This window comes from Gossypium hirsutum, chromosome D13 (assembly GCF_007990345.1).
Source record: "Gossypium hirsutum isolate 1008001.06 chromosome D13, Gossypium_hirsutum_v2.1, whole genome shotgun sequence".
Lineage (NCBI taxonomy): Eukaryota > Viridiplantae > Streptophyta > Magnoliopsida > Malvales > Malvaceae > Gossypium > Gossypium hirsutum.
The window spans coordinates 61,647,360-61,665,671 of record NC_053449.1 but is presented as its reverse complement, the minus strand read 5'-3'; the positions used below and the strand labels follow the sequence as shown (position 1 = coordinate 61,665,671).

Here is an 18,312-nt window from a genome sequence, read left to right as displayed (position 1 = left end):
TTTGTAATTTTTGCCCCCTCCAGATAAATTTGTCTTATCTCGATTCCCCGTCATATAATTCTTGACTTTGCCTCTCTTTCTATGTTTATAGATCCTATTGCTTAAACCAACAAGAAATCTTTTCATAAATATTTAATCACCAAATAATCTTCAATAATACAAATTTAACCCATAATAAGATATGTGCATAGAGATTTTGTAAGTTAAGGTTTTTGCATATGCCCTTTGTTAACATACCTACATACATACAAATCATCTAAAAGATCCTACAATTGATCACTCAATGATAAGTAAATGTAAAAAATAGAACCATGGCCCACTAGGTGAGAGTAAGTGGGGTTTACTTTGTAGCTTTTGAACCCCAAAAGATGATACCTAAAAGTGACACTTATGCAGGGGGAAGTGCATGAAACATGATCCATTGTTTGCGGACAAACAACAGATCCATTGCTTATGGCCATGCAAACAATAAAATGAGTTTCCATCTTCCTTTCTTCCTTTTCTTTTTCTTTTTCCTTTAGTTTTTCTTTATAGTCAATGCCCCTACCTATTTTCTCCCTTATTCTTAGGAAGTCCAGGCATTTTTCACATGTACATAGATCTACTACATACACAAGTTTCCAAACTATGGGTTAACTGAATTCTCGAGTTGAAATATATAGATAAAGGTTGAAATTATAGAAGAATTAATCCCATCTAACATCCATAAACTTCAAAGTATCCTAATTGAGAATGTCTGTTCAGATCTAACATGGAGCATATTTAAAATAAGTTGATCAAATTGTAAACATATGTGTACCTATCTCATGAACAATTTAGATTTGACGTGTTAAAAATATATATATTTTTCCAAGTTGTTTATATAGTAAACATATATGTTAACAATTTGATCCATGCGTTTTAGATATATTCCATATTTAAATTGACATTTAACACTAATGCTTTAAAAACTTAATTAAAACAAGTTGAAATTTTGGACAAAATTAAAATCTAAAAAAGACGTTTGTTTTTGTACACCTAATAACCTTCACAATAAATCAATCATTCACTTAAAAGACAAATGCTTACTGGGTGTCAAAAACTACAAAAAAATATATAATATTTTTACGAAATTAAAGTATTTTTCATTTTTTTATGAATTTATAAAAAAATGATTTTTTAAGATTTATAGTTATTCCTTTTAACAACATTATCTTTAAAATTCGATACCTAAATTTATAATATAGTATAATGCTCTTATTTTTTTTTTTCAAGGTATCTATTGTAACGAGTCCAATAACTAATTATCCGTATTCTATAGACCCATTAAAGGGGTAAATGTTGATCACGAGTTTTAAAACTACTCTATATCAAAGGCGATGATCGAACCCTCGACCACTGATTATGGTACTAGAAATAATGCTGTTATCTTTAACCAAAGGAAACAATCAAAAACTCATAGTTTAGAATGGTACGTTTCAGTCAAGGGGCCCTCTAAAATTATGTTTGCTTTTATAGTTTTATATTTATGCGAAATTAAAAGCATTAATTGGTAACTGGGTTTTTATAGCTACTCCATCAAGCATGCATAAATACATGTCTATGCCTTACAATATAAACTTTTATTCATTCAGCTCCCACTCTTTCCCACTTCTACTTATTCTTACATATTGCCTTTATTTTACAGGATTTAAAATTTAAAGTTTAGGGTCTACAAAATAATAAAAATATCATAATAATAATAATAATTGAAAAATTAAATATATAAATAAATTTGATATGTTATATTTTTAATTATATTTATAAAATCTAAAAACTCTCAAATAATTACTTATAGTAATTTCAATATTTGGTGTGTGAAGGCTTGAAGGTGACAACTATCTAGAAAAGAAAAATTAAATCGAATGCCAATAAGGGTATGTATCAAAGATCTCATTCAATGTAATATTAAACAAAATACAGTGTAAGTCATCAATATTAAAATCACGTGAAGTTCACATGATGAAATGTGCTTGTCATCAGTTAATAGACATTGGAATTTTAGTCTAAAAGAAATTATTAAATTATGGTTTTAATTCTTATATTATATATTAATTTGAGAATTTAGTTGCTATAATTTGATATAATAGAAGGACTGAGTTTTAACTCAATTTGTATGGGTATCGTTGTCAATGTAGGAGGACGTTGATTCAAGTGTGTTGAAGCGCATTATCCTCCTATTTATGGATTGAGAAGGAACTATAGATAATTCTAAACATTATCTTAAAAAGAACAAGATCTTAAACTCGAAACCTTGTTTAACATTAGAAAAAATGATGATTTAAACTATTTCTTTTTGTGGGTACAACTCATATATCTTTAGTAGGAACAAATCACTATCTCGCACGTATTATAATTTAATCACACAATCGTCCAAGCATTAAGGTCGTAAGATTTGTTTTTTTTAATTCCACCCAATGAGATTAGTGATTTAGGTTAACCTTAACATGATCGAAAATATAAGGACGAAATTATATCTAATTAAATCCATAAAATCATTTTTGAATTGTGTAGTGTCAACTCCCTTATAAACTAGGGTACCTTCTATTCTTTTTCCTTCATACAGTGAGTACTCCGACAGGAAAAAAAGTGAGGGAAATTATAAGATTAAGATCGAGAGATGGATAGGACAGCTACAATTCCAGTTATTGAATTTTCAGGTGAAGACATCAAAAATGGCAGATCATCATCATCACCAGATCAGAGGTGGAAAGCATTATGCAGCAAAGTAAGAGAGGCATGCGAGAGCCACGGTTGTTTCCTACTAATGCGCTACGACAAGATCCCAACCAGCTTATGCGAAGACATGTTGGTAGGGATCAAGTCATTGTTCGACCTCCCCGAGGAAACCAAGACCAAGTACCAGAACCCTAAGCCTTACCGCAGTTACCAAGGCAAATGCCCCGTGGTTCCTTTACACGAGAGCTTCGGCATCGACGACGCCACTCGTCTCGAAGCCGCTCGAGACTTCACTCACCTCATGTGGCCTCAAGGAAACCCTGCCTTTTGGTAATGTTTCTTCATCCTTTCTGTCTGGTTTTTACATGTTTTTTGGTGCTGAATGATGGGTCAATCAATCTTTTATGTTTGGTTGCATTGGCTATATGTATTCAAGCTAAAATACCCTAATAACATTTGATTTTCATTGCTATACTTTGTTGAAGCAAGTAACTTTCTGGTTTCAAAACAAAACCAGCTATAGTTTGATGAGATTTTCTAACATTTTTCTTTGATTTTCACTAAAAGAACGTACGGGGTGTCAAACTTTTCACTTGTTTTAGGAAAACCAAAAGGACCCTTTGTCACAATCAACCGAAAAATGAACTTGAAAAATCATAATATATGTATATTTATCTCTAATGACAATAAGAAAGCTATAGTTTTGACATGATAATGGCTGCCACCAAACACCTTCACTACCAGCCAATTCCATATTTAATACAGTGCTTATGCTTGAAATAGATTTGCATTTAATATACATTGCCAATGCCAGCTTTAAATTTCTTTAAAAAGAAAAGAAAAAACATTTTTGTTTATTTTACAAACACATGCCTTCGCCAGAAAAAAATCATCATTCATCATAGAGAAAATAAAACTTATGGTCAGTCTCTTTGTAACTGGTCTTTTGGCTGCAGTTTCATTTAAGTCTTCTGTCAATTGCTCAGCTGTAATCTGGTCTACATATTGGCCAACTCAAAGCACTCCATCACCAATCATGAAATCCAGCATTAATAACATAGACAGACTGTTTAAATTCATTTGCCATTTAGTGTCAAAAATGGTAAAAAAATTTAAACAATTTTGCGTATTAGTGCCGTTTACAACGTCACTATTATTATTTAGCGACGTTTTTTTGCTTCTCATTTCCGTCACTAAAGACTGATGGTGACAAAATCATAATTTTGTCACCAGTTTATGTACTAATTGCACTCTTTTTTTAATCATTATGATAGTGAGATACTCAATATGATGAGTTCAAAGATGCTAGAGCTAAGTTTTATGATCCTTGAAATGATATTCGAGAGTTTTGATATCGAAGAAAAGAAGTATGAAGCTCTGGTGAGAGATAGTGTAAGCTTTTTGAGGGTGATGAAGTATAAAGTACCGACAAGTGAGGACCAAAATTTAGGGTTGGTGGCTCACACAGACAAGAATGCTATCACTATTCTATGCCAAAATGAAGTGCAAGGGCTTGAGATTGTCACTAAAGAAGGACATTGGGAACAAGTGGTGGTTCCCAAAGATGCTTTGGTTGTCATTGTTGGTGATGCACTTAAGGTAAGTATATATAAAAAAATAATCATTCTTTCATTCATCATCCTCTCTTTTTCACTATGGAAATACATGATAGTTACCAATTTAATTGAGTATTTACATAAATATCATATAATAAAGAAATAAATTCAATAAATTTAATGTACCACTTCCTAACAAATTTTTGATTGTGAGAGAGTTTAATTAGTAATCACTGAAATTAAAAATCCAACGCTTTCAAATAAGATGTCCTGTTTTTAACTTTTTATTTGCGTCGCGTGCATCCCAAATATTTATACTATTTATAAACCTTCTAAAAAAATTCCCTTGTACTTCAATAAAGTTTTTAACATAATAACTCGACTTAACAAAATTCAAACAAACTACAACAGCAGATGAAGTGTTGGTAAAAATGAAAATTTTGTAGTTATTGAAGTTTTCTTTTGAATGAGAGAATGTTGAGAATGTTTTTAAGAAAATTTGTTGAATTGGTTTAGAGTTACTTGACTTTAATAGTTTATTTTTCCTGCAAAATAATGCCACACGGCAACTTTTTTCAGTAATTAACATCATTAGAAGGAGATACTAAATTGGTAGATAGAAATTAAATTTAGGTACCGCATTAGATATTTTGAAAGTGGAAGTATTATTAAAATTTTTATTAAAGTATAGGGGATTTTTTTTTATCCTTTCTTTTGTATATCCCAAAAATTAATAATTCAATTTAAGTTATTTTAACCTAAAATTTTTAATTTTTTACCTCTCAAATTTTTTTTTAAATTTTAACTTGATCTAATACAAAATTCTTAACTTCGTACAGTAAATTCTTGAAAATTAAATAAGGAAATACAACAACCAATAAATAGCATATATCTTGAAACTTGCATAATCAAATAATATAGTAAAACAACCTAATATAGTAAGGTTTAAATACAAACACATGTTGTTTTAAAAAATTATTTTATTATTTTAGTAGCCATTTATCAACCTCTTAAAGAATGTAGGAAGCTGGACACTTGAATACATCTCTAGAAAAGAAAATGTAGAAGCAGATCGAATAGTTAAAATAACTTTTAATAAAAGAGAAAGATTGTAATTGTTTACCTATAATCCCTTTGTTTTAGTTTAATTGGTTGTATTTTTTCTTTTTAAAAAAATAAATTTTTAAATAATAATAATAAAAAATTTTATATATATAGGCATGGAGCAATGGAAGACTTGTAGCAGTGAAACATAGGGTGGTGATGAAGGGGGAGAAAGAGAGGTACTCTTTCGGGCTGTTTACAGTGCCAAAAGAAGGAGCAATGATAGAGGCGGCACGTGAACTTGTCGACAATGAACATCCGCTCCTTTACCGCCCTTTCAAATTCGCCGACTATTTCTCCTACTTTGTCTCCAATCTAAGCGACGATGCCCTTGAGATTTATGCCGGCGTTTGACTCACTCTCATTTTCTTCTCTTTGTTTTTTTAATTAATTTTTTGTAAACTAGTTTTATTATATATGCTGTTTTTTCTTTTTATATAAAAACAAAGTTAAGATTATTTAAATGAGATTTTTTTTATAATAAAGGATTTAAGAAAATAAAAATTATTTAATAATTGAATTCGAAATTTATGTGAATCGAAAACTTAGACATAAACCTTTATCATTCCATCTGCAATTCAATAAATGGAATTTGAGAACGATGGAAAATTTTTTATAAAAATAATAATATGAACAAATATGTTTTGTTGTCTATTGACTGATGCTTCACATCACGTAAGCCATCGATGAGAGGTTGGTTTGCTTCTTGGTGTTCCATGCTTCCTACTGTCCGTTTGGTCTACCTTTATGGCCTTTCGCTTTTGACAATTCTTGTTTGATGTTTGGCGAAGCTCTTCTGCTTTTATAGTGGTGAAATGTTGACCAGGATCTGAGTATGCCGTGTCACTACTTAGAAATTATTATCTTATACTATTTTTCGCGTAAAATTTATAAAATCATAGTTCGAATTAGTACCAGCCAATTGGCGTACAAGACGCAATAGTGTAATACACTTTAAAACCCTTAAAACTTTACTGCAATTTCATTAGAAACGTAGTTTATCAAAGATAAGTTTTATATACAAATTCTTTCTCAAAAATAAACATATTGACATCACCCTCCCATGTCATGCATAATACAAAATAACAGATTTCTCACGGCAATACAGATCCTCTGGCGTAGCCTAACTAAATTTCCTTTTCTTCAACAGCAAGCCTGAGAAGATAAGGTAACAGCGACCAGCACACGAGAATTTCCTACTTGAGGTGTGCATGTTGATGGCCAATTGCAACAACCACGTTGTTCTGAATGGGCCACAAGTTGCAGAGACCAACACACGAGAAGATCAGGGAGATGGGCCAGCACTACACACAAGACCCACTCACAACCGCAAGGCATCTCAAAAGCTTACTGAGTTTGTTATGGGGTATAAAGAGGACATAAGAATGATGAATTAATTATGCTACTCTATTGTAAATCTGAAATTTTGTATTTCTCATCTCCTTCTCTCTGTGATTACTGGTTTTTGGTGTTTGAACTTACTGATATTCTGTTGCAAAAATAGATTGAATTACTCTTTCCTAGCTTGTTTTCCTTTGGGGATATTTTACTTTTGGTTGAAGGAAATCATTACACTCCACACGTTTGGTCCCGGTGCTCTCTCCCTCTTCTTCTTTAGCTTGGAGATAGGCCATACGGCCTCCTGGCCCAAAGGCCCGCCCAAAAAATGGGAGGATTTGGGCAAAAAAATAATACTCGTTTTTTAAACAGACCAGGCTTTAGGTAATTTTTTTTGGCCCGGCCCAAATTTACAAAAAAAAGTTGCTTTTTGCTATTGTTTTGGTGTCGTTTCGCCATTATTACTACTATTTTTATTGTTATTGTTTGATATTATATAATTCTTATTATTATTTATTTTCATTTTGCTAAGAAACATTTATTTGATGTACTATATTTTTAAATTTATTTTTATATAAAATAATTATATAAAAAATTAATATGGACGGGCTAAGTCAAGCTCGAATTTTAATATTTTTATTCAGGCCATACCAAAACCTAGCTTAAAATTTTATTGAGGCCAGACTTGGCTTTGATCATCTCTATTTGGAGGTGGCAGAGTATTGTTAGGATTTTTTGGGGACTGGGCTTAGTTGGGCTTTTTCCTTTGGGCTTATGGTTGTATCTTTTTAGATTTTTAGTCTGTATTTGGTTAAGTGAAAAGTAAAATAATAAATAATACTAATATTTCTTTCAAAAACAATATTAATGTTAATATTGGTAAGCAGTAAATTTTATATAAATAAAATTAAAGAAATTATATCAATTTATAAAGTCAACTTGCAGCATCATCTAGTGTTTTTTTATTATAAATATTTTTTTTATGATTAATAAAATTTATTAAACAAAATTGAGCTTTTTGCATTGCTATTAAATATTATAATATTTATAATATTTTTATATCAATCAAATGATAAATTAATTTAAAATTTTAAATTAAAATACACTTTATTAATTTTATTTATTTTTAAAAATAAAATTATTATATATTAAGAAAATGATTATATTTTTGGTGCAATTTTTTTGCACGCGTGTGATATAAGTAGAAACACTTGGGCCGAAACTGCATCCAATGGGCCCATTTAATGCTCAAAACCCTCAAACCATAAGCCCACTAACACCATCTTCTTCTCTAGCGTCTAGTAACGGTTTAACAGATCGTTAAAATTAAAGAGCTCGCTTTGAGTACCGCGTCAAGCTACGTCCGACTCAGTGTCCGAGTCAACGATTCCTCATCCTTAGCTGAATCTGATCCTGAACAATGCAAGAGGGCAGCAGCGAGCAGGAATTTAACAGTATAAGAGCTTCAATTGCGATGTTGAATTCAAATTTAGATCAACAGGTTAATCTTTTATCGAAAGTTATTTATTTTTTGTTATTATTATTATTAGGTAAATTTCCACATTTCTAATGACCTATTTGATGATACAGAATCAAAGGAAGATTAGCGTTCTCAATGAATTACAAAATTTACAAGAGAAAATTCGAAAGGAAGGTGCTGAATCCAAAGTGAAGAAATTCGTTTCCCTTTTGGAGAATTTAAAGGTTTGAACTTCTTTTTCCACTTATTGATATGTTTTAATTATTATTGCGCCATTTGAAAAAAAAAGCATTTTTTTTCTAATAAATTCTAGAATCTTGGATGCAAATTGTAGTTATTATTTCTCAAACGTTTTTCCAGTTACTAGAAAGACAAGAATCTGAAATTCGGTGTGATTTTGATGAAAAACGTTCTTCACTGGAAGCTGAGGTTAGTGATTTGGAGGAAAAAATAGCAGCTGGATCTGACAGCAAGATGCTTTCTCGTGGTTTAGATGGTTCTTTAAATGAATCATTGCAGAAGCTTAATTCAGCAAAGAGGGTAAAGTAACTTAACTTTTCATGGACTTAATCGCTTTTAAGTATATAAATAGTGACTAACAATTATGGTATATTTGGGTCATAGGAACTTGCAGCTAAACTGAGGGCAATAGTATCAATAAAGCGTCAGCTGGATGATGCACCCTCCCAGTCAGAACTTATCCAGTATGTTCACCTTCCTTTTCCATTGCTGTAAAGTTTTAGGCCTTGAAATCTTGATATTACATAGGTTGTCTGTATATGACTAGTTTGGTGATCATTCATGAGTTGTACTCAATTCTATGTAATCTGAGGTTTTATACTTGTAACTGTAAAGTGAGGTTTTATACTTGTAACTGTAAAGAGCATTGCTATATGAAACTTTTAGAAACAATTTCAACCAAATAGCAGTATGAAGCTTTTCATTTCATTTCAAATATGTTTGTACGTACAACTTGGCACTGCCTGTTATTATCCATATGATAAATCAAGAGTTTAGTTCTGGAGAATGTAGGTTATCCCTTAGCAATGTCTGCTTCCTCTGGGAAAAATAGACAGAAAAGAATAAGAGAGCAATTAATTTTAGAATTTAATTTTCTTTCTTCTAGGTAAAGTGTAATACCATTGTTGATTTAGCCATCACTTGCAGGTACGAGCGCCGGTTGTCAGAGCTGAATGCTCATATTCAGGTGTGATTTTGACCTAGCTTCTTTTTAACCCTTTGCTTCACCTTTTTTTTTTTTTCATTTTATGTTAAGTTCTTATAGCTCTATTAGTGCTAATATTCAACATTTGTCTTGTAAAGGAAAAACTTCAACAAACTCGGAAATTCTATGCAACCTATAATGCTCTCTTGGAGATTAAAGAGTTGATGCTAAAGGAAACTTCCTTGTTGAATTCCATAAATTCACAGGTACAACTCAAATGAGTGATATTTCTATCATTTGTTTATGGTCTGTTATGCTTCTGTCTCTGAACTTTAAAACATTGAAGTTTCAACTTGTTTCTTCCTAGTTAATATAAGTTGCTTTTAGATCCTTCACACTACTTTGCCAGCAAATAAATATAGGTTAATGTTTTGACTGATTTATGCTCTAGCCATTTTGTAATTAGATAAAGAGTCTGGTATTTTGTTGAATGCAGTTTTCTTTGATACTTTTCTGCTGCCTGCTAACATGGTTAATATATTTATTAGCTTCACCTATCTTTTTCTGTGGTTCAGTATCTAGATGCTTTCATTTCTTAACCGTGAAACAGGAAGCAATTTTTAAATGTTAACAACAGTATAACGGCACACCTTGTAAAGATATAAAAAACAATATTAAATGACATAAAAGAAAATTAATATAAGAATTACCAAATGGAAATAGCATCTTTCGCTGTTACATAAAATGGTGACTCTTTTCCAAAAAGAGAAAACATCTACAAGTTTAGTTTTACTAACCAAATTGATGGTTACAATAACTTAGTTCAAATGATATAATGACATCCGGATTATTTGTAAACTCTAAACCTAATTCAGATATTGTAACTCCAGTGGATTCTTGTACTATCATAAGTAAAATTGTCAAAGTTTATACCAATCAAATTTAGATATTGTAAACCCCATACCTAATTCAGATATTGTAAACACTAGTGGATTCTAAAAGTAAGTTCAAAAGATTGATCATCAAGTAACATTGTCAAAGTGATCAATCAAAGTCTTCCACGTGTTAGGCCCTCAGTTATAATGGTGATTTGCACAATCAAATTCTCATGACTCTGAGATGAACTTGCTTTGCTTCGAATTCCAATACCATCATAAGTTATACCTTTTTAAAAATTCCAATACTGCAAAGGTTTAACCCTTATTTCTGTTTCCTAATGATGAAGGAAAACCTTAATCAAGCATTATTTGCGGTATATCCATGTTCACTCCGATTAGTTCTATGTCATCCTCCGACATTTGGCACTGTATAGTTTCTAACCTTTGCTGACATGTTTTATATTTCCTTTCATACAGTTTCAGGAGGCCATTGCTAGCACTACTGGTCGCATGAAATTACTCGAGTCCATGCAGGGAATTGTAAAGGGCAGCCAACAGGTAATGTTACCTTCCTTCTAGCAAGTTGAAAAATAGCAGGGATATATTTGCTTATTCTCACTTCAGTTTGTTCGTCTTGAGTTTGTTTCAACTACTCATTTTCCCTTGTACAGTGCAAAACTTTTGCTCTGGTATGGATTAATCAAACCTGTGTGCTTGGAAATTTAATGCAATCTAGTAAATTGGTTATCACATGAATGCCATTGGGAAGTTGAGATGGTGATGACATGTGATACTTTTAGTTTGTGGTAAAATATCAGTCATCATCCTCTATCTAGCTGACCATCTCTTGATCAATATAATAACCTAGGATGAGATTACCTTCTGCTTTTGGAAATCAAAGAGTGAGAGGAAAAAAAATGCAGTTTAGAGAGACTGAAAGAGAATAAAATCCTCAATTCATTTACCTCCACTTTCCTATAAAGTATCAACCAAGCAACCATAGCTCTTTCATCACAAAGAATGTGACAGTAGATCTTTGAGGAAAATCCAAATTTGTGTCAAACACCCCAATACCAAAACAAACACCCACGAAGCATGTCTCCAGCAATTAATGTTCACTCCATTTCCAACACCACCTCAATTTCAAGGAAACAATAGTTTCACCGGCATTAAGACAAATCAATGGGGCCTATGCTGCTATGCCTTGTATTTTGCTCATATGGTCTAGAAATTTCTCTGAGCTACAATTTTTTTGGCCTCTTATCTAGACCTTACCCTGTACATTATACTGCTCTAAATGGTGAGGAAAGGCTAAATGGACTTGAATTTCCACCAATACACTTAAGCCACTGTGTAGTCTAACAAAACTGCTTTGAAAGTTTCCTTTTGTGTAGGTAGACTTGTGCACATTCCATGAAAGAAAAATGGTATAAAAAGGCATGCCTTAGTTTGCTTTCTTCTTTTGTTAATTCCCTTTTATCATAACTCTTTATATGCTGTATTTCACACTGTCAAAAACAGACCCATACAATGCATCTTTTGCATTAATAAGACTAGGATAATGTGGTGCACTTTCAGGAAAAATAGAGATATAATTTAATGATGATTGCTAATTAAAGAAGGCAATAAAAATGTTGTCAAGTTTTGGAAGTTCATTGTTGAAATTGTGTTGCCTTAAGTTTAGAACTGAAATAAATATAAGTTTTATCTTCTCTATTTACTTTTATACTATCTTTATACATATTTTTTATATTAGAACCAAACACGTTAATTATTCAGTTCCTAGTAATTTATTGTTGCTAAGTGATTCATACAAACATGGAACTTTTCCTGGTTAACTGAATTGAAAGTGCAGGAGTTAACAGCTCCATTTCCTACAGAAACTAATAATGATATTAACCTACTTTGATATTGAGGATGTTTGAGTTTATTTGGGGTTGTAATGAGGCATTTCTTTTGCAGAAGCTAGGGAAGGTGCAACTTGGGCTTCAAGAAGAGCAGAAAGTTTGTGATGCTCTCAAAGAGAGGTATACCGCTGCAATGGCGGAGCAAAGACGCTGCTATTCTCTCTTAAAAGCTTTCCAGGTAGGTAATATTGCACATAATGGTTATGAAATTCTTTTTAAGTCATTTTAAAGAAGAAATGATGCAAAAATTGGAATCCATTTAAAAAAATTGAAAATAAGCTGTGTGCTAGTTTCCATGATCTAGCAGAACAATACAATTTGGTGTTCTAAAATTATGAGCTCTGATGCTCCATGTTTTGTTGAACAAGGATGTCAACCTTGCCTGCTCGCTGATGGCCTAATTGTTACTGCCAGATGCCATCCTCAGCTACACTTTATATGAGCTAGTAATAAGGAGATAACTAGTTCATATTGAATTCTTTGCCCAAATCATTTTTTGAATTCAATTGCATGTTTGGGTGGATATTGTGTTTCAGTTCTCATGATCTTCCTTTGCTGCTTAACTCGGAATTTTTACAAAGAGCTTATAATTTATCAGGAGGAATGTGCAAGGAATGAGAAGCTTCAGAGCCAGACTTCTGCCTAACTTCAAATTGGCATGTTGAAGCATCATTTGTACAGTCAAAGCTGCAGATCTCGTGCCTGCTGGGTGTCTAAACGGGACTGATTAAGTGATTCACTTCAAAAACATCCAGGTGGAGATCAAATTATCTTTGACCGAAAGCAATCCTTGTGGCCTACACAGGTTAGTGCTTTCTTGGTTTTCATATGCAGTTGATGATCCACACTGATGGTGCATCCATCTCACTAAATTCTACACAAACATTATTCACATGAATTGACATAATTACTGGATATAAATTCTTATTGTAAAATAGTTGCCTACGTCAGTTTTCAGATATGCTGGCAAAAATTTATGTGTGAACTGCTGGAAGATTTCATTCTTTTTCTTGGACAATCATAATAACAATATCCCTTGTATTTTTTTTAACTTCATCTGACAAGTGTTTCAGCATTTGATTAAATTCTAAGTCATAACATTGTCATCGTCATGCTAATACTAAAGCAAAGGAAGCTTGGTTTGACTTGTATGAAAACATGACTGCCTTGTTCTCAGGAAGTTTTTCAAGTTTCAAGAATCAAATGCAAGCAATGTTGTTGTTAAGTCAAATTTGTCATCGTATATGATTGGTTTCTTTCAAGGTTTAACAAGAGAAATTGTTACAGTTATATATATAGACCTTTCAATGGTGCGTGTCTAATTGGTTTTGGATTGAATCAATCTGAATCAAAGTCAAATTGAGTTTTAAAATTTTCAATCATTTTGATTCGAGGTTAAGTCAATTTTGAGTTAATATTGTTTTTTGTTAGTCATTTCAGGTTTGAGGCTCAAATTTTTCAGGTTGGGTCATTCTAAGTTCTTGTTGTTTCGAATTCGGATAAATTTAAGTTCAGTTTATTGATTTTTTAAGATAAAATCAGGTTGAACTGGATTTAATTTGAGTTTAATTGAGTGCTTTCGGTTCAAGCCAAAATTGATCAGTCTAATTATTTACGCCAAGTTCTCAGGTATATACACACAAATCATTTGCTATGGTTTGGATTTCAAGGAGATTCGAGAAATTGTCGAAATGGTGCGAATGTATTGGTATTTTAAACAATTTATTAGGGCTAAGCAAAATTCGATTCGATTCAAAAAAATAAATAAATAAAATTAGACATCGAATTAATCAAATCGAATTATTCGAGTTATACGAATTATTTGAGTTAACTCGATTCAAGTTTCAAGTTCGAGTCGAGTCGAGTTGAATTTTACAATTCAAATAACTAGAATAATTCGAATAATAAATTTGTTTAAATACCTTTTTGTCTCTGTCAACTTTGAAAATAAGTAAATTGATCTCTCTCAACAAAAATTACAAAAAAAATATTCAAAATAATTTTTTAAATTCAAAATATTTATAAAATTTTTAAATTTTATGTTTAAAAAAATCTAAAAATATATATAAAAAAGTTAAAATTTTAAAATTTCTTAAAATGATAATTTTGGACCTAATTAAGCATTCAAATTTATTATGAGCCCAAATGATGGGTTCAATAAGATCTTGCCAATAATCACGTCCGCTGAATAGAAATATTAAACTAAAAGTCCATACAAAATGAGCACCTAAGAAAAGAATGTCATATGCAAATAATGAAGAACCATAAGACTGAATTGCCTGGGATGCTTGTGCCCATAAGAAATCGCGTAGCCACCCATTAATAGTAATAGAACTTTACGCAAAACTCCCTCCTTTGATATGAGTTACCACCCCTTGATCACTTATAATACCCCAAACATCTGAACGTATTTTCTAACTAAAACGGAAGAATCTTATTTTTATTATAATTTTTTGAAAGATTTTTAAATATAAATGGTTTTAAATTTATGTGCTATAACATGGAATTAGTTATATATCTAATTTCATTTTACTTTACTCAATTCGAAAAAAATTTTAAATTGAGTTAGGATAATAAAATAGGACTCGTGAACTCGATTAACTCGAAATTTTTTTACTCGATTCGATTCGATCAAACTCTCACCCCTAGTATTTATATATATGTTAAGTTTTAATTTTTTTTAATAAATATAAAATATAAATATTAAAATTGGTGAAAGCAAGAAGAATATTAAAAATTTTGTAGCAGTCTGGATGGGCTGATAAAGGTCAATATGGATGGATTGAAAGGGTTATAGCATATTATAGTAGTGATAAAAACAAAACTAATAAACTAAAATTATATTCTATCAATTGGTACGACTATGGACACAATTAGTCCTTTCCTTTGTCTTTTTTAGCAAAGTTGTTGGATAAAGCCCAAAGAACATGGAGAAATTTCAAAACCCAATAAATGCTGGCCACATTTTTGAACTTTAAACTAACCATATAAAAAACTCCATTTGAGGCTCAAAATCTTACAAATCAAACTTTGGGGAATTTTGGAGAAATTAAAAAAGCACAGAGAGCATAAGAAAAACAAAAAATGGCATCCTTGAGCTTAACTAGCATAACACCCCAACCGACAACAGGATTTTCATTGAAGAACAACAACAATTACAGTAACCCGACAACAAAGTTCCTTCCTAAGAAGAGACATGTTCTTCTTACATTAGCAACACCTTCTCCACAAACCAGTTCATCAACAACATCAGAACAGCCTGAAATCGAGCTGGAATTTCTTGGGGTACTTTCTTTTTAAGTTTTTTACATCCAAAAAAGATCAACCCATTTTTTTTATTTTCTTTTTCATAGAGATTGAATGATGAAATATGTGGTGGTGGCACAGCCGAAGCCAGGAAGTGATGGTTCGTATCCAGTGGATAAAGCTACAGCAATAAGTGGACAAAAGCTGCTGAGGAACATCATGTTGGATAACAACATTGAGCTTTATGCTGCCTATGTAAGTTGCTTTTAAAAACAATCCTTCTCTTTAGTTTCTGTTTCGTATAGTTGCGGATCAGAATTTAGCTCCTACTTTCAACACATTCATTATTGTCTACTTGAAAAGTTGAATTATAAGATATCCAGGTTATCGGTTGAATCAATCAGACTCAAGCGGTAGCATGAGTTCAAGTTCAACTACACATGACATCACACAATTGATGAAGTAATCTCACTTCATGAACCCAACATATTTTTAACCACTCCAACTCTACGAAAATAAAATCTCCCCAAAAACAATGCCTAATATTTTAATTTCATACTTTTTTTTTATTTTTATTGTAATATTCCTAAGTTGAAATTTTGAGATTAGGGAACAGTGATGAACTGTGGAGGTTTTGGAAACTGTGGAACTAGCATTGTAGAGGTATGAAAATTAACTACTCTGTCACTCATTTTATTAATTGAAGGAAGCTTAATGTGGGTTATTTTCATTTTAATCAAAAAAGCATCAAATTCAAATAAAATAACCCCATTTTTTATTCTTTAATATTGTGATCAGATTGTAGATAGGAAAGATCTTTTGAATGAAAGAACCAAGGATGAACTTCGATATCTCAAGAAGGTATATGCTTTTTTTCTCAAGAAGGATGAATTTTACTTATTTTTATAATCTAATAAATATTATTATGAAGGTGTTATCATATATGAAATCTTTAAAATTTAATCCAAAATAAATTTTAAAAAATAATATCATAGAATCTCAATTTTATTATTTCAACGATTATTTTTTTCTTTTGTATTTTACAAATACCAATATGGTGAATATATGATGTACAGAAACCAGAATCTTGGAGGCTTGCTTGTCGAACTATTGTGGGAAATAAGGAGAACTCTGGCAAGGTATGATGCTGAACTATTTTGCTAGCTTGAAAGGGTGGGAGTACATACTATATACTTCTAACTACTGCCAAATATAGGTATAGAGTTTGGATGGAATCTTAGATTATTTAGTATTCGAGTTATTTCAATTTGTTTTATTCGGATTTAATACTTAAGTTTAAATGATTTTGGGTCGTTCTAGTTTCAAGTTATTTTTTATTTCGAGTTATAACGTCAAATCATATTGAATCAATCAGATCAAATTTTCATATTTAGTCAAAATTAACAAGCTATATAAACACATTAATGTGTTTTGATTTGTTGATTTTTTAAGGTTGTTGTTCAAAGGCTGCCCCAATGGAAGAAGTGAGAAAGAGATTCATGAGTGAATTTCATAACATTTTATGTTTGCCACTCATTTTTTTTACTGTGAATTTTTTAGTTAAAAATTTGTATTGTATTTATTAGAACATTGAAATTTTATGATGGTAGGATATTTGGAAATGATAGGACATGAAATAATTTTATATTAGTACTAGATTATGATAAATAATGAAGAAATGTCATAAGCCATCAAAAGATAAATTTAATGCTTTTATATTATCCGATTATGATCAACTTTGTAAGGGATCTAGAATGATGTAACAAATTCAGTAATTCACCCAATTTCCTCTCTTGTAAAATCCTAAACACGCATTTTCAGTTTCTCTCTTTAAAAAGGTCAATTTCCTTAAATTTTGAAAAAAAAGACCTAATTCACTAATTGACTTTAAAAAACGACCTTTTTTGCTAATTCTCCATTTGTTATTCAAATATAATTATAACGATTTCAAAAATATGTAGAAACTTTTTTTTAAAATGAGAAAGCTCACAGTCCAATGTTGAAGTATTCAAACATGATCTCAGGTTTTCAAAATTCAAATTTAACATTTTTTTCATTGCTATAAATAAATTAAATGCTGAGGGAAATTAGTTAAATATTTAAGTCAAGTTTTAAATTTTAAAATCAATCAATTTAATCTTCAAATTAAAGAATCATTCTAATCAAGTTGCTCCATAAATTTAGTTAAATTTCAGTTTTAACTTGGGGATTCAATTACAATAATTTAAAATTTAACCCATAAATTGGGAGGTTTAATGCAATTAACCCAAAAACAGATAAACGTAGACGGCAAAAATGAGAGATAAGCCAGTTGTCTCAGTCCACAGCCAGCCGTACGGATAGGGGGGAGAAAATCCAACAGGTGTTTGAAATTTCAAAGTGCAATTCTTTAATTATTACAATTACTATTTATGCCCCTCTTATTTTTAACTATTTTATGGATCATCCATGCATACAAGCAAACAAAAGTAGGTTCAATCCATACATCATCATCAGATAAATATTATGGTTAATATAACATTCAGTACATGAGTTTGGTTTTAACGTTCAATTTGGTATCCTAATTTTTTGTCCCAATTTAACACTTGAATTTAGCTTTAATGTTCAATTTAGTACTTCAACCAAATGAAAACATACGTGTGTTCTCAAAAAAAAAAGTATAGGTACTTAATTGGGACAAGAAGAAAAAACTTAGGAAATAAATTAAATATTAAATCCAAACTCAAAGTGCTTAATTGGGAAAAAAGAAAACTCAAGTACCAAATTGAACATTAAAATCAAATTTAAATACAAAATAGTATATTAACATTAAATATTAGGGCAAGTTACATTTTTCTACTTTTACAGTAGCCAACTCAGAACAAAAAAGATAAAATTAAATAGTTGAATAATTATTTTGTAATTTTTTATAATTATATAATAAAAAAAGAAATTTTACAAT

At 30.9% G+C, this 18,312-nt stretch overlaps 3 protein-coding genes across 4 annotated transcripts; all 3 read left to right on the top strand.

Moving 5' to 3' along the window:
* Positions 1 to 2,405: 2,405 nt before the first annotated feature.
* On the top strand, positions 2,406 to 6,936 carry LOC121202854 (probable 2-oxoglutarate-dependent dioxygenase AOP1). Of its 2 annotated transcripts, XM_041109480.1 has the most exons (4): positions 2,406 to 3,027; positions 3,972 to 4,296; positions 5,472 to 5,705; positions 6,508 to 6,936. In XM_041109480.1, the coding sequence occupies exons 1-4, from the start codon at positions 2,639 to 2,641 to the stop codon at positions 6,514 to 6,516; spliced, it is 957 nt and encodes a 318-aa protein (XP_040965414.1). In that variant the 5' UTR covers positions 2,406 to 2,638; the 3' UTR covers positions 6,517 to 6,936. The 2 variants fall into 2 exon arrangements, with proteins under 2 accessions (XP_040965414.1, XP_040965415.1); XM_041109481.1 differs by having other exon boundaries at positions 5,472 to 6,936.
* Positions 6,937 to 7,975: 1,039 nt separating this feature from the next.
* Positions 7,976 to 13,181, top strand: LOC121225250 (coiled-coil domain-containing protein 93). Its single transcript, XM_041109479.1, has 9 exons — positions 7,976 to 8,196; positions 8,286 to 8,399; positions 8,536 to 8,715; positions 8,800 to 8,879; positions 9,343 to 9,382; positions 9,499 to 9,606; positions 10,696 to 10,776; positions 12,181 to 12,303; positions 12,724 to 13,181. Exons 1-9 carry the CDS (start codon positions 8,116 to 8,118, stop codon positions 12,769 to 12,771), a joined length of 855 nt encoding a protein of 284 aa, XP_040965413.1. The 5' UTR covers positions 7,976 to 8,115; the 3' UTR covers positions 12,772 to 13,181.
* Positions 13,182 to 15,113: 1,932 nt separating this feature from the next.
* On the top strand, positions 15,114 to 17,021 carry LOC107938002 (photosynthetic NDH subunit of subcomplex B 3, chloroplastic). The gene is made up of 6 exons (XM_041109478.1): positions 15,114 to 15,410; positions 15,513 to 15,626; positions 15,981 to 16,034; positions 16,170 to 16,232; positions 16,448 to 16,510; positions 16,824 to 17,021. The coding sequence occupies exons 1-6, from the start codon at positions 15,210 to 15,212 to the stop codon at positions 16,857 to 16,859; spliced, it is 531 nt and encodes a 176-aa protein (XP_040965412.1). The 5' UTR covers positions 15,114 to 15,209; the 3' UTR covers positions 16,860 to 17,021.
* Positions 17,022 to 18,312: the final 1,291 nt, after the last annotated feature.

Coding starts and splice junctions, on each gene's coding strand:
- LOC121202854 (XM_041109480.1), top strand. CDS start 2,639: ATGGATAGGACAGCTACAATTCCAGTTATTGAATTTTCAGGTGAAGAC. Junction 3,028..3,971: donor CAAGGAAACCCTGCCTTTTG/GTAATGTTTCTT, acceptor TCATTATGATAG/TGAGATACTCAATATGATGA. Junction 4,297..5,471: donor TTGTTGGTGATGCACTTAAG/GTAAGTATATAT, acceptor TTATATATATAG/GCATGGAGCAATGGAAGACT.
- LOC121225250 (XM_041109479.1), top strand. CDS start 8,116: ATGCAAGAGGGCAGCAGCGAGCAGGAATTTAACAGTATAAGAGCTTCA. Junction 8,880..9,342: donor TCCCAGTCAGAACTTATCCA/GTATGTTCACCT, acceptor CATCACTTGCAG/GTACGAGCGCCGGTTGTCAG. Junction 12,304..12,723: donor CTCTCTTAAAAGCTTTCCAG/GTAGGTAATATT, acceptor ATAATTTATCAG/GAGGAATGTGCAAGGAATGA.
- LOC107938002 (XM_041109478.1), top strand. CDS start 15,210: ATGGCATCCTTGAGCTTAACTAGCATAACACCCCAACCGACAACAGGA. Junction 15,411..15,512: donor TCGAGCTGGAATTTCTTGGG/GTACTTTCTTTT, acceptor GTGGTGGCACAG/CCGAAGCCAGGAAGTGATGG. Junction 16,233..16,447: donor AACTTCGATATCTCAAGAAG/GTATATGCTTTT, acceptor TATGATGTACAG/AAACCAGAATCTTGGAGGCT.